The sequence below is a fragment of the Eumetopias jubatus genome, unplaced genomic scaffold (genome assembly GCF_037043125.1).
Source record: "Eumetopias jubatus isolate StellerSeaLion01/CBP00866 unplaced genomic scaffold, mEumJub1_p1.0 scaffold_3, whole genome shotgun sequence".
NCBI lineage: Eukaryota > Metazoa > Chordata > Mammalia > Carnivora > Otariidae > Eumetopias > Eumetopias jubatus.
Window position 1 is genome coordinate 38036118 of NW_028274809.1, and position 16163 is coordinate 38052280.

The following is a 16163-nucleotide window of genomic DNA, read 5'->3' on the forward strand; positions in this document are numbered from 1 at the left end:
GGCGTTCTGGCAGCACGTGTGAGGGGCGCATGCGCAGCCGGGGCGTACCGCCGCTTCCGGCCGGCTGGAAAGCCAATGAGTTGGGGCCCCGAGCGCCGGCCCTCTGTCGGCCGGCCGCCCCCCGCCTCAGCCCCCGCCCTGGACGTCGTGGTTGTGAAAGTGGAAGCGCAGGAGAAAGATGGCTTAAAGGAACAGGGTTTAGGAGAGCTTATGAAAGCAGATTTTTGTATAACATCTTGTGTGCCCCGCTTTGGTTTTTGTAATTTTGTATTTGTGGATCTGTTTTCCTCTCTAGGCCGACTTGCTTGTTGGGGCAAGAATTTTACATTCAGACATCTTTCAAACCCCAGTCAGTGGCTGGCACGTTGCAGGACAGCAAGAGTATGCACTCTACATACGCCGTGGTCAACATAGGGATTTGAAATATCATCTAAATTTTATCTCAGAACCAAGCGGACACAATAAATCTGGAAGGAGGAGTGAGAAAAGAAGAAAAATAATTACCTAAAGCGCTGAGGGAAGAATAAGAATCAGCAAACTAATGGAAATCTTTAAACACAATTTTTGTTGAATCAACCAAGGAAGTAGATTTATGTGCCAAGTCTTTGCCAAAGATTATTGAGATCCAGAGAGGTGAAATGCAGTCTGTTGTCATTGGCAAAGGAAAAATCAACCTTCAACTTTATTTCTCAAAGTAGTTGTAATTTTCATTTGAAGTGGTCTTGCAGTTCTTCTACAGCAGTGTTTTTCAAGTTTGCTTTTAGTAATGGGACCCTAGTTCTTTTGGGGTGGATGCCTCCAGAGACCAGAATTGGATTAATATTAATCCTTGCTTCGTGAAACACTCATCTTTGGTCTACGATTGGCTATTTTTTTTTCATTTACATACTATGTTCATTTAATAATAAAATGCAATACAACACCTGTGAACCCACAACCCAACCTAACAACTAGAAGTGGTTCTCTAACTGTGGTTACAAAAGAGCAGCATTAGCAGAACCTGGGACCTTGTTAGAAATGCATATTCTTAGGCCTCACACCCCGCCCCCCCACCCCACCTATTCTGGGGGTGGAACCCAGCCATCCAGGTTTTAATGAGCTCCCCAGGTGATTCTGATGCACATTCAAGTTTGAGAACCACTTAACTAGAAGATTACCAATGATTTAGATCTATGTGGAGAAAATCCTGTCTTATCTTCCTCCCAGAGGTCATTATTATCCTAAATTCTGTACTTTTGCATTCATGTTATATACATAGTATGTCTAAGCAACATATTGTTTAATTTTGCTTGTATTTAAACAGTCTAAGAAAAGATTTCATGCTACTGTGGTCTTCTTCCACTATTTTCACTCAACGTTTTGTTACTAAGATTCATCCATGTTTCTTTCTGTAACTCTAGTTACTTCATTTTGACTGCTGAATAATAATTTGTGAATGGAGGCATTTGGTAAATTGGATCGGATTTGTGTGGTGATTTGGAAAGTAGAGCAATCAAATTCTCTAAACAAGTACAATAGGTAACAGCAAATATTCTTTGAGTACTTAGTTGATACACTCTATCTGATCCAGCAGCTTAGGAAAGGAAAGTGAAGAATAGGTAAAAACTAAAACTGGAGGGTATGTACAGCACCCTCCAGAAAAGGAGATAAATCCAGGCTAAATGTCTAAGAAATCAAGTTTTCCAGTAACTCTCCACACCCCCCACGCCACCCCTTTTCCATGTAATCAATTCTTTAGCATAAAAATATGCTAGTTTTTCTCCTGTTTTAAAGAGAAAAAACTCTAGGTTGCGCCGGGGTGGCTCAGTCGGTTAAACATCTGCCTTCGGCTCAGGTCATGATCCCAGGGTCCTGGAATCGAGCCCCTGCATCGGGCTCCCTGCTCAGCAGGGAGCCTGCTCCTCCCTCTCCCTCTGCCTGCCGCTCGCCTTGCTTGTGTTCCCTCTCTCTGTCAAATAAATAAATAAAATCTTTAAAAAAAGAAAGAAAGAAAGAAACTCTCAACCGCCACTACTGCTCCATTACTTTCCTTCCCTTTATAGCAGATTCCTTGAAAGAAATGGCTATTGTTGGACATCTGAAGGGTTCAAGTTGTTTGCTCTTAGGAACAGTACTACTATTAACTTTCTTGTATAAATCTCCTGATACTTACATGCTAAAGTTTCTCTAGGTATATATTTAGGAGTAATATTGCTGGATCATAGAGGATACGAAAGTTCAATTTCACAAGATAATGCTAAGATGTTTTCCAAAATGGTTAAACAAATTTACATCCCCATCAGCAAGATACCATTGAAGAGGTCTTTCCAATACTTGATATTAGCTCCTTAATTTTTGGCCAGTTACATAAGTATAAAATATTATCTCACTTATGTTCATAGAAACATTACACACAATAGCCAAAAGGTAGAAACACTCCAAATGTCTATCATCTGATGAATGGATAAACAAATATGGTATATCCATACAATACAATATTATTCAGCCATAAAAAGGAATGAAGCGCTGGTGCATGCTTAGGTAAACCTTTAAAACATTATGCTAAATAAAAGAAACCAGGGACGCCTGGGTGGCTCAGTTGGTGAAGTGTCTGCCTTCAGCCCAGGTTATGATTCTAGGGTCCGGGAATCGAGCCCTCCATCGGGCTCCTTGCTCAGCAGGGAGCCTGCTTCTCCCCCTGCTCATGCTCACTCACGCTCTCTCTCTCTCTGACAAATAAATAAATAAAATCTTTTAAAAATAAATAAAAGAAACCAGACACAAAAGACTGCATATTGCAGATTCCATTTATATGAAATATCCAGAATAGATAAATGCATAGAGATGGAAAGGATATTAGTGGTTGCCAGGAACTAGGGGAAAGTTGGAATGGAGAGTGAAAGCCTAAAAGATATGGGTTTTCCTCTTGGGGTGATGAAAGAAATCTGAAACTAGATAGTGATGATCATTATACAATATTGTGAATGTACTTAACGCCATTGAATTGTACACTTTAAAATGGTTAAAATGATAAATTTTAAGTATATTTTACCACAATACAATGCTATCTCACTGTGATCTTAATTTGCAGTTACTGAAATAGAAGAAGCTAAGCATCTCTGTGTGTTTATTAACCATATATGTTTCTTTGCCTGTGAACTGCCTCTTTGTATTTTGTGTCTTTCTATCGACTTGTCTTTTTCTTTTTTTTCAGAAGGTTCTTATATATTCTTGATGCTGTTCCTTTATTGGTTGATATTTTACAAATATCATATACTAAACTGTATATTGTCTTTTCACATTAAACTTCTTAATGAATAGAAGTTCTTAATTTTAATATAGTAGAATTTATCAAAATTTATCTTATGCTTGTCATTTTATGATTAATTGTGATTATTTGCTGATTTTATTTTGCTTTAAAAATACTTTTTAGTACTCTGATATTAGAATAAATATATATCCATATTTTCACATAAAAAATGTAAAGTTTGCTTTTGATGTTCAAATTCTTCATGTAAAATTGAAATTTTTTTAAAGATTTTATTTATTTATTTGAGAGAGAGAGAATGAGAGACAGAGAGCATGAGAGGGAAGAGGGTCAGAGGGAGAAGCAGACCCCCCGCTGAGCAGGGAGCCCGATGTGGGACTCGATCCCGGGACTCCAGGATCATGACCTGAGCCAAAGGCAGTCACTTAACCAACTGAGCCACCCAGGTGCCCTAAAATTGAAATTTTTATATGATACAAGGTGGGGATCCAATTTCATCCCCATATAGATGATAAATTGTCCCAGCTCCATTTCTCCACTGATCTGCCATGCCACTTCCATCATATATTATATTTCCACATATGCAGGCTTCTGTTTCTAGGCTCTTTGTTCTATTGTATTGGTTAATTGGTCTATGCCTTGCTAAAAACAGATTTAATTACTATAACTTTATAATAAATCTTAATATGTAGTCTTAATATCCCCTCCTTATTCTTCTTCAGAAGTAGGTTAGGGGCGTCTGGGTGGCTCAGTTAAACACCCGACTCTGGATATCGGCTCTGGTCATGATCTCAGGGTAGTGAGATTGAGCCCTGCATCCAGCTCCTTGCTAAGGTTCTCTCTCTCCCTCTCCCTGTGCTTTATAAATAAATAAATAAATAAATAAATAAATAAATAAATAAATAAATATCTTTTTAAAAACAAAAAAGAAGTATCTTAGACATTCTTGGTCTTTTTATCTTCCACATAAAATCAACTTGAGTGATTCCATGCAAAAAACCTTTTGGGGCTAAGATCACCATTGCATTAAATCTATAACTCAACAACAGGTGTCAAGGGCTAGGTAGAGAGATAATTACAGTAGTAAGTGTTCCTAAAAAGGACTATGTATATCACTCCATTTACCTGCCACTCCTTTAATGCTATTCAGTAAAGTTTTATAATTTTATACATACAAGTCTGGCTTATATTCAGGAGATTTATTCCTAGAAAACACATGGCTTATTGATCATGTAAATGGCATCATTTTCTGAAAATTATGGGAGTTTAATTGTTTGTTACTGGTATATTAAATTGATGAAACCGATGAAGGTTAAGCTATTCTGTTTGAAGAAAGAGTGGTATGGTAGACCCAGAGCCCTGCCTGCTTGACCTCCCTTCATGATCAAAGCCCCCTCTCTTCACCAAAACTGACCCTCTTTGGAACCAGAGGGCTCTTCCATACATAGTTCAAAAACTTCTGATCTAGAAAAATAAACAGTTAAGAATATTCAATAAGGGGCACCTGAGTGGCTCAGTCAGCTAAGCGTCTGCCTTGGGCTCAGGTGATGATCTCAGGGTCCTGGAATTGAGCCCCACATCAGGCTCTCCGCTCAGCAATGAGTCTGCTTCTCCCTCTCCCTCTATGGTCTCTCTTACTGTCACTCTCTCTCAAATAAATAAAATCTTTTTTAAAAAGTAAAGATTTTATTTATTTATTTGACAGAGTATAAGCAGGGAGAGCAACAGGCAGAGGGAGAGGGAGAAGCAGGCTGCCCACTGAGCAAGGAGCCCCAACTCGGCGGGGCTGGATCCCAGGACCCTGGGATCATGATCTGAGCTGAAGGCAGACACTCAACCAACTGAGCCACCCAGGCACCCTTAAAAATTTTTTTTTGTAAAGAATAATATTGTGAACTATGGGACACTGAAAGATTATACAGCCATTAAAAATTTTTAAATATGTAATGTTGAGAAGCCAGACTGTAGAATGAAATAAAAAGTCAAAATAAAATCTTAGGCTACGCAACTATTAAGTATGCATGAGTGGCATTTCTAATCATTAAAGAAAGCCTTTTTTAAGTAAATAGTGCTTTCAATAAGTCATTAGTTACTCAGGAAATTTGACTGCATTATGAGACTAATAGTGCATTAGTTAAAACTCAGTGTTGGCCTGCTAGCTTGTGAATTCTAGAGAACATAAATTGGCTTTTTCATCTTTGTGTCCACGTGTGCCCTACATATATAGTTGGTGCTCCATAAAAACTAGTTGAATTATTGTTGAATTTATTTCTTGGGATCAGGGCCACATAAAACAGATTGGATTTAAAAGTTACTATTATGCAAAAACTTTGTAGGGAATAGATTGAATGATACATAACTATCTCTTAGAAGCTTTAAGACTTTAATGAACTTAAGTGATCCAGACTTGAGTAGTAACTATGAGAATAACTTGCTACCAGTTTTGGAGACTCTCTTCATAAGGTTCATTCATTCATTCAAGGACTAAGTGAGCCCATAATAGAATGCAAACAAGAACTGATAATATATCTTCATCATATCCAGCCACATACGAGCCTGCACTTGGGGAAACCCTATTTGCAATACAGAACTGAAAGCTGTCCCTGAAATCTAGAATTGTCAGCAAACATGTATAATTCCATACAGAAAAAATGACCAATGATAGAAAACATTTATTCCAAAAATGTATCCTAATTACTACAAGTACTCAAAGTATGACAAGCCTCAGGAAGCATGATTGGTAAAAAATTATCTATGGAAACAAATGTGGTTGTGACAGTTGGATATCAGAGTAGGAGAAACTGACTTTAATCCATATTTTACCCTTTATATAACAATTGCCAGATGCATCAGAGTTAAGCAAGAAGTAAGGGTGGGATGAATAGGAGGAGCACAGATTTTTAGGACAGTGAAATTATTCTGTATGGTACTGTACATATATTTGTTATATATTTGTCAAAACCCATAGAATGGACAACACCAAGAGTGAATCATGATGTAAACTATGGACTCTGGGTGATAATGATGTGTCCAATAAAATTTTATTTTGTTGGATTTTGGAGAGAAAAATGGAAGTGATGGTTCAATTATGAACAAAAGGAACTGTAGTTTCTTTTACTAAAGACTTAAAAAAATATATTTAAGGACATAATGATGTATCATATTCATTCATTAGTTAAATCATCTGCCCTCAATTGGACTACAGCAATACTCTCCTGACTGGGTCTCCCTCCATTCTTGATCCATTAAAACCATTTTCCTCAAGGCAGCCATAGTGATTCATCAAAAATACAAAGTGATGTTACCTGCCTACTTCAAATTACTCCTTTGATTTTTCCATTTGATTATTTAATTCTCCCTTGTTGCCTACAAATAAAGTCCAAATTCCCTTTGCATGGTATATAAGACCCATTACAACTTAGCTCTTCCCTCTCTTACAGCTCAGTCTTGTTTCAAATTTTATGTTCTAGCAATTTGCAACTGCTTCATGTTCTTCAAGTTCATGCCATACTATTCATGATTCTGTGACATTGCTCAAGCTTTTCCCTTTCCCTGGCACATGCTCCGCACCTTTATCTATCTTATGCATATTCATCCTTTGAGACAGCTCAAATGTCATCCTCCAAACTGAGTTAGAGGCCCCCTCTTGGGTTTCTGTAGCATCCTATGCATACTTCTATCTCATCAGCTACCAAATTGTATTGAAATTATCTGTTTATAAGAAGTAAGGTCTGTCTTCTCCATTGAACCATGAGTTTTTTTAGGGCGGAAGCCATGGTTAGTCATCTTGTGTACCAGCCAGCATCTAGTTCAGTGCCTGGAATACAGCAGGCACTTAATAAATACAATGAGTACTTAATAAGTCATCTTCCAGGTACTGCAACAGGTACTAGTGAACTTCATATATTCAATTTCTGCCACCCAGGAGCTCACAGCCCACCATACAAAAGAGGACATGAGAAATGGCAGGCATGAAAGGACTGTGAATAGTCAAATGAGTCACACTGGGTGAGAGTCATCTGTTTTAGCCAAATTGAAATTGCTTACCATCAACCATGCTCATCCATGAGAATGAAGGACCATGGAATTTTCTTCTGTTAAAATCACTTCTGAGAAGTATACTATTTTTTTAAAGATTTTATTTATTTATTTATTTGAGAGAGAGAATGAGATAGAGAGAGAGCATGAGAGGAGGGAGGGTCAGAGGGAGAAGCAGACTCCCCGCTGAGCAGGGAGCCGGATGTGGGACTCGATCCCAGGACTCCAGGATCATGACCTGAGCCGAAGGCAGTCGCTTAACGAACTGAGCCACCCAGGCGCCCGAGAAGTATACTATTTAAACACAAGTAGGCAGAAGGACAAGACAAGAGATCCTAGTGATCTACAAACTAATCCATCCTCCCCCTTTTTTTTTAAGATTTTATTTATTTATTTGAGAGAGAGAGGCAGGGGGAGAGGGAGAAGTAGGCTCCCTGTGTGGGGCTCGATCCCAGGACTCTGGGATCATGACCTGAACCAAAGGCAGATGCTTAACTGGCTGAGCCACCAAGGCACCCTTCCCACCGTCTTTTGAGAGTTTTCATATGTACTCTTCAATGTAATTGAGAAATCTTTACTGGCTTATGTTCTCTAGAATCTGAAATGTGATCAGGTTTATTTTGTAAATAATGGGAGTGGTGGCAGAATCACTTCCTCCCTATTATTATTCTCAACGCTGTTTTATAATGGAAGCATGTTAACAAATTTATTTTGTGCTATTAGCCAAGCATAGTGTTAAGATATGAGATAAGATTATCTCATTCAACCTTCATAACTAGCCCATGAAGTAAGTACTATTATTAACTCCATTTTGTAGGGAAGGAAACTGAAACTGGAATAGGTCAAGTAACTTGCCCAAGATCACGTCTGTGGTAAGCATTAGAAGCATGATTTGAAGCCAGGCAGTCTGATTCCAGGACTCACAGTTGTGATGAGTGCACCATACTACCTGAGCTGTAGATGGTAAAATGCAGTAAACACTCATTACAACTGGTCCATTATAAATTGTTCTTGACTTCAGGTAAATGGCAATTTATAACACTGAATGAATCAAGTTATCAGTTTTGTTGCCTTTTTTTTTTTTAAATTAAGGATACTTTGGGACCTGTAAAAGTGTTAATAGTTACTCTCATATGCTGCCTAATTGTGGAGTATTTTAAATTTTAAGGATGTTGAGGAAACTAATTATCCACATAACCGTCCTCCTTTGTAATTAAATAAAATATTATTATTAAAATATTGTAATATAAATTTTTTTATATTTGGCAGTTTTCATTAGTATATGATTTTTCCAGCGGAAAGAGTCTTCCTATGGAAAGAAATCCTCAAAAGCGCTACCTAAAGACTAAAGTGTTTGTTTAGGAAAAAAAAAACAACTACTTTTCTCCTTTTGGACTCCAGAAACAGTTTCTCCTAAAGCTGACTTCCTTTCTGGAAATTATTTTTGTTTCCAACCATATTGAGAATCCATTTTTTTTTCATTCCTTCTCTCTCTCTTATTCTTTCTCTTTCTCCCTCCCTTCCTCCCTCCTTTTGCTTTTCTGGTAATAGCAGAGAGGAAGGAGGGGGTGGGCACAGGAAAGAGGGAAAAGAGAAAACAGAAAAAGAATTGCATGCCGCTATGCCTGAATATATCCTTTACTTGTAGATAATTCCATCCGAGTTGCACTTTTGCCTTTTATTTCCGTTTTTGGACACCTCTTTTATCATCCAGCCAACTGGGACAGACAAAGCACTGTTGGTGCCCTGAGCGACAGAACTCTGGTAGGGGGCTGGCTGTAAATTGACGTGGCATGGAAATTCTCCGCTAAGTTGTAGCAGCTTGCATGTTTCTCCTAAGATCAAGCCCAGCCTCCCAGAACTGTAGCTTAATCATCATGGGTTCAACGACTTTACAGAAAAATGGATAGAAAAAGTCTTCAGCTCCTTTCTTTGGACTCAGATGTTTTCTTTTCGACTATCTATGGTTTAGCTGAAAAAATCAAAGCAGTTAAGTCTGTAACTTTCTTTTTGCAGCTTAAACAACAGAATTTGCTGCTCTCCCTCCCCTATCCTGCAATTTAATTCCTTACAGATTTTGCTATGGGGTGCGGACTTAGAAAGCTAGAAGACCCTGATGATAGCAGTCCTGGAAAAATATTTTCTACCCTGAAGAGACCGCAAGTGGAAACAAAGACAGAATTTGCTTACGAGTATGTATTGCTGGATTTTACTTTACAAGGTAATTTTTGCTTCTATTTTATTTGTTAAATGAAATCTTTCAAAGAGAAGGCACTAGTTTTTTTTTTTTAAGTGTTGCTTGTGAATTTTTAAACTATTCTTCACAATCAGATTGTATAAATCTAACAATAATGCTTTGTTTCTTAATTATATTTCAAAAGATTTTTGTTTTGTTTGCTTCATTTTTTGTAATATGGCTCATATGCACTTTGTAAAATTAGAAAAACTGCTTGGAATTATTTCTTTCATTTTTAAATCAAATGCTTATTTGTAGGATATATTAAAATGTTTGATTTCCCAGCCAAATAGCTATAGCATTAATGACAGTTTGGGTCTTGAAAAAGATCTGGAAGTCACAAGAAGGTAGCATGTAGGATATATGATTTACATCGTGCGGCAGAATATTTGCTAAGATAATTCTGAGGTTTCCAACTATGTAAAATTTTGTGATTGTGCTAGTCACTTTATATTTTTGGCCAAGCTAAACTTGAAGTTTGAAAATACAGTAAAAAAAGAAAAAAAAAGATAGTCTTCTGTAAGACACTTCCTTTGCTTGGTGCCCCGTCCCTAACAGAGAAACTCCCTGTTCCAGAAAGTTGGAAACACAAATAAACAAGCCCAGATGGCAGCCCTGCGGAAGGAACAGAGGCAGCTCAAACTCACAAATACTTTGCCTCACTTCTTTTGGAAACCTTAGAGTATACAACTGCATGGATAAAACTGAGCTTTTAAAAAGCAGAAAAATATCTTTAATTATGGGGTACTGAAAATGAAATTTAGAATGTCTTGCTTGCTGTTAGAATTTCCAGATATCAGTATTTTAAGCTCTTATTACAAAGTTACACTTTTCATTCTAATAAGGTACACATTTTATCAGTTAATAGAAAGTTTATACTAAATAAATTATCATGTTGGATATTAATTTCTTTTCAACTTAAACACAAATTCTCCATTTTTTGGTTTGTTCTGTGAACAGGGCATCTCTGTGCTAGAAACAAGAGCAGCCCATTTTTCTTTGTCAAAAATTGAGCTAGCCAGCAAGCAAACTCCCTTCCAGGGACATACACAAAATCTGTACATATACTTTCAACGTATTCACATTTCTACTTTTATTTAAGGCTAAGGCTACCAAAGGAAAAAATGTCAATATTCTTAATTTTATTTTTAATTATGAAAGTTAAAAGTGGATTAAAATAATAGTGGTAATCAGAGAACTAACCAATCATGTGAATTTTTTCTATACTTTTTCAAAAACCATCATTTGAGAAATATTTGTGATGTGGTGCCATGTTTTCTCCATTCATTGTTCTTATCAATTATTTTTAGGACAAGTTTCTGTAAATCCATAGGACACAAACACTTTTCTTAAACTTAAAACCTTGTCTACTCATAAACTTCAGGCCAGAGCCATTTTGATCTGCGCTTTTTAAGAATTGCTGCACAATCCACCATAGGATCATAGGGCTTAAAGTAACTTGACATTTTCTTTCTGATTTATTTCCTTTTAACCATCTTAACAATCTCAAACGAATATGTATAAATGCAGTCATGCTTGAATTAGAAACATCTACAGCTTTCTTCAGAAGTCATTTTGGTTTTGTTATATTATCAGAAGCCCTTCTCTCTGTGAAAGGAATATAATCGCTACCTCCACTCTAGGTGTTTGGAGGAGGTACTAGTGTTACACTATGAAGTGTTAAGTATGGGCATGGATAACAAATGTTAGCACAGAAAGCAGGCACATACTTTAAAGTTGCATCTGGTTCCTATTTGGTTGAGGCGCCTAGTCTCCTGGTGCCCCTTTCTGTCCAATTCTTCCACATTTTTTTGTTGTGTTTTGTTTTGTTTTTGTCTTTGCCTTTGCCTCAGAAGCCAAAACTCTGTATTCTCCCAACTGCACAAACCACCTTTCTTTATTCTGTTCTCTGACTTCCACCTGCCACTCCAGTGTATAGAGGAATGAGTCGGGGGGGGGGTTGGGGAGTAGGGTAGAACATGCCAGCCTTCTATCTAGCACTGGCAATTCTGTCCTGGGACTGCTCTAAGTACTGAATAGTGGCACCTCCTGCAACCTTTCAGGAAACAGAATGGTCTGGTGACAGCTGTGTGTGCTCATGATCAGCCTGTCTCTTACCTTGTTTTCCTCCGTTTTTTTTTTCAAACAGAGGACATGAGACAGAGAGTAAAGTCTCACTGGGGCAAGAGGAGGAGGCCCTTTGAAATTTCCAGTGCCCTGAGTTAGGATGGCTAATTACCATGAACAATTTATTTATTTTCCATTCAGTTCCATTCTCTATTTCTCTCCCTCTCTCTCCCTCTCTCTCCCACTCTCTCTCTTTCTCTCTCTCTCTCTCTCTCTCTCTCTCTGCTTCCCCACACTTTTTTTGCAGGGGTGGGCAGGGGGACTTTGAGCCATTATTTACATCTCCGTGGGAGAAATAATAGCATAGTCATCAAGCACATAAGACTCTGGAATCAGAGTTCCTGGATTCTGAATCTAGGCTCTTTCACTCTCTAACTGTGGCAGGTTTATAAATGTTGCTATATCTCAGTTTCCCCTTCTGAAAAAGAAGGGTTCTGATGTTGCCTACATAATAGAGTTGTTTTTAGGATTAAAGAGGATAATACAAGATAATCCACTTAATAAAAGTTAACCATTATTATCCATCCTGGCCTTATGCCAGATCTACCAACTGCACTAGTGAGATTTTGGTACAATTTTTGTGATAAGTTTTCTGGATTATTGTATAGGAATCTATGAATGTGTATTTATGAGAGTGTGTGAGTGTATACATGAGCGTGTTACAGAATTTCTTAATGAATAGTTAAATTAACTCTGCAAATGATCCAAAAGTGTTAGTTTCATCCTTAAAGCCCAGAAAAGAATTTGAATAACAATAGCCTTAAAGATTTTTAAAGCACATACAGCTGTAAGATTAAAAGAGTTTTTACAATACTAAAAACCCAACAGAAGGACAGATGGTAGCTTTGAATTTCTAGTAAAATTATGTAAAATATATTAAATAAAATTTTGCTGGCCTCTAACTTGCTTCCTTATTATTAAAACAAGAAACTCTCAGTGTTTTTTTATCACCCTGTTAACAGCAATCAATACATATGACATATGTATTCTGTAAAAGATGCTGATAAGTACTGGAAATACAAAGAGGAATAAGACAGTTTCTGCCCTCAAGTATTTTATATTCTAAATGGTCAAACTGGACAAGATCATGAACTCCTCAAGGTCAGGAACTATATCTTATCCATCTTTGTATTCCCTGTGTCTAGCACAGTGCTTGGCACATGAACAATGGCCAATAAGTTTTGTTGAATTAATGAATAAAAAATTACAATACAAGATACGAGAGGTGTCAGAAAAAGGAAAAATCAGTTTTGAATAGGATCAGTTGGAACTGGAACTAGGACTTTAACTGACCCTGAAGAACAAATAGGCCTTATTAGTCAGAAAAAGATTAAGAGGTTGAGGTATATTCAAGGACTACTGACTAGAGCAGTGAGCTACAGGAGGTTCTGTTGGAGAGAGGGAGAAAATGAGGTTGGAAATAAATGGAGTATGAAATGCTGTGACCTGGCTAAGGAAGGATTCCTTGATTCTACGGGAATTAAGTAGCTGTAAAGGCTTTTGAATGAGTAGTCAATAGGTACAGAGAAGTATTTTTAGAAGATTGATGTAAGATTGAGTGGGAAGAGATGGAAGTGAGGACATTTATTTAGAAGGCCTCTTGTAGTGGTCAAGGCTACAAGTGGACATTAGGATATGCATGGGGGGGCAGCGAAAGGATGGAATGCAAGGGGCAAATATAACAGACATTATGAAGAAGGAACTTATAGCTTGTAGCTGGCTGGATATGAAGGGACAGAAAGAATGCGGAATCCAGGATGACTTCCTGCTTCTGAGTAAGTGTTATAACTGAGCCTGAGTAACTGTGGAAATAATGATGCCTTTTACAGTAGGAAAGGCATCCCAAAGAGAATCAATGTGTGGTGAAAAAGCAGTTCCATCACAGGCTTGTTGCATTCAAGGTGACAGTGGACATCTTATGGATACAGAAGGGACTGCTTCTATAAGAGATTCTTACAAATACATAGCTGGAGATGGTGATTTCCAGGAGGAATTGAAATAGGTAAAGTCTTAAAGAGAAGGAATGTGGGAAAAGCATAAGCATCTTGGGCTGAGTTGGCAGGCATATTTAGCTGTATTGAGGACAATTCCACAAAAATGACAGAGAATGAAGATAGTCAGGACTGTATAGCACCAGAGAACACAAGGAAAGGGAAGGCTTCAAAAAGCAAGAAGTGGTCAGTAATCTTAAATGGTAGAGAACTTTTTTTTAATATTTTTTTGATTTTTTTTAAAGATTTTATTTATTTATTTGAGAGAGAGAATGAGATAGAGAGAGAGCATGAGAGGGGAGAGGGTCAGAGGGAGAAGCAGACTCCCCGCTGAGCAGGGAGCCCGATGCGGGACTCGATTCCGGGACTCCAGGATCATGACCTGAGCCGAAGGCAGTCGCTTAACCAACTGAGCCACCCAGGCGCCCAAATGGTAGAGAACTTTTAAGAATGAAGATGCAGCCCTGAAGAGACTGCATTAAAGAATCAACAAGCCGTGAATAATGGATCAGCAATGAGGGAAGGAAGAGGTTGGGAGGAGGGTCCATCTAAATTTTCTGTATCTGTCTGAGTCTAATAATTTCATGAACATTTTCTCAAACAGTCAAGTGACTGAATTTACTCAGGCATCAGTGTAATCCCTGTTGTAGTGCCTAGCCCAAATTCCTACCAGGTGATAAAACCTATACGGGGAGTTCCATTATGTTTGAAATGGTGAGATATTTGGTTTAGGAGAATAATAAAACCTCACAAATCCAGACTATTGTGGAAGAGAAGGAGCCCAATCTGAACTGGGAGAGAAGAGAATCTTTGATCATAGCGTACAGTTGATCCACTTAAATACTGATGTTGAGAGAAAATACATATACATTTATATTGACAATGTAATTTATATTTTCTATCTTACATATACTTCTTATATCTGGGTGGACATTTACTCATCCACTGAACTAGTATTTATTGAGTACCTACTGAGCTAAGAGCTAGGATGCAAATATAAATAAAGCCTAGTGCCTGCTCTTTATGAACCTGCACCCTAGTTGAGCATTCTACTGAGGGACATTCAGTTACAATGTGTACGTTATATACTATGACACAGGCTATGCTAGAAGTGTGAGGGTTATAGAAGTAGAAAAAAGAGGACCTCTACCTGATTGGTGGGATCCAGAAAGATTCCTTAAAAGAAGGATCACCTCAATCTGAGATGTAAAGAATGGGTGGGACTTAGATAAAAGTTTGTATCCAGAATAGAGAAAATACAACTGCAAGTTGATAAGGAAAAAACAAACAACCCAATAGAAAAATGCACAAGGAATTTGGACAGACACTTCACAAAATAGTTAATCTAACTGGTCAATGGACATATGAACCTGTGTTCAACCTTATTAATAACCAGGAAAATGCATGTTAAAACCACAGTGAGATACCACTATAAATCATCCAAAATGGCTAAAATTTTAAAAGACTGCTAATACCACATTAGTAAACTGGTACAACCATTTTGGGGAAAAAAATGCTTTAGCATTATCTGGTTAGCTGAAGATATACCCGATATAAATGTGTGCACGTGTGTACCATGAGGCACATACAAGAATGTTCAGAGAAGTGTTATTTATGATAACCCAAAAGTATGAACAACACAGAAATCCAAGAACAAGAGATTAGAAAAATAAATTGTGGTATACTCACACAATGGAACACTATACTGCAAAAGTCAGCAAACTCTTTCTGTAAGGGGCCAAATAGTAAATATTTCAGTCTTTGCAAGCCATGTGGTCTCCATCACAATTACTCAGCTCTGCCATTGTAGTACCAACACTTTGCCAACCTTGACTGTACTGCAATGAAAATGGGTAAACTAAAACTACACAAGCTACACGAGACAAATCTCACAGGCATAGTGTTGAGTGAAAGAGGACAGACACTGGAGGCCCCTGGCTGGCTCAGTCAACAGAGTGTGTGATTCTTGATCTCGGGGTTGTGAGTTCAAGCCCCATGCTGGGTGTAGAGATTACTTAAAAAAAATAAAAATAAAAAAATCTTAAAAAAAAAAGAAGGCAGACACGGAAGTATATGCCATATGGTTCCATTTATATAGAACAAAAAATAGGCAAAACTGAACTATAGTGTTTAAGGCTGCATTCTTGGATGGTAGACTAAAAAGAAGAGAAAGGAAATGATGACCATAAAATTCAAGATAGTACAGAATGGGAGAGGGAGATTGTGATTGGAAAGGACAAAATGGGAAGCTTCTGGAGTGCCCACCGTGTTCTGATTTTTGAATGGATGGTGGTTACCCAAGTGTTGTCAGTGTTAATGTTTTGTTTTGTTTTTTGTATGTTAGTTACATTTCTACCCCTACCCAAAAATCTTCAAAAGATTAAAAAAAAAAAGGCTAAGTAGGAAGTATGGGTAAGGCAAACAGGGCTGAAAGACAAGATATACAGACTCAGAAACGAAAGGAAATTTCATGGTCTGTCCAGGAACCACAAATAAAACAGAATGGATGGAGAGTAGCACAGGA

The 16163-nt window shown here is 37.7% G+C and overlaps 1 protein-coding gene across 2 annotated transcripts in view; it reads left to right on the top strand.

Annotated features, from left to right (window-relative positions):
* The first annotated feature begins 8898 nt into the window (after window positions 1–8898).
* RFTN2 (raftlin family member 2) overlaps window positions 8899–16163 on the top strand; it is a 66678-nt gene continuing 59413 nt past the window's right edge. Inside the window, exons 1-2 of one of the 2 annotated variants that reach the window (XM_088022076.1) lie at window positions 8899–8929; window positions 9360–9506. In XM_088022076.1, coding sequence (XP_087878202.1) covers window positions 8899–8929; window positions 9360–9506 — 178 coding nt within the window. Of the gene's footprint in view, window positions 8930–9359; window positions 9507–16163 lie in introns of those variants that run through there. The other variant, XM_028125371.2, reaches the window with a different exon arrangement.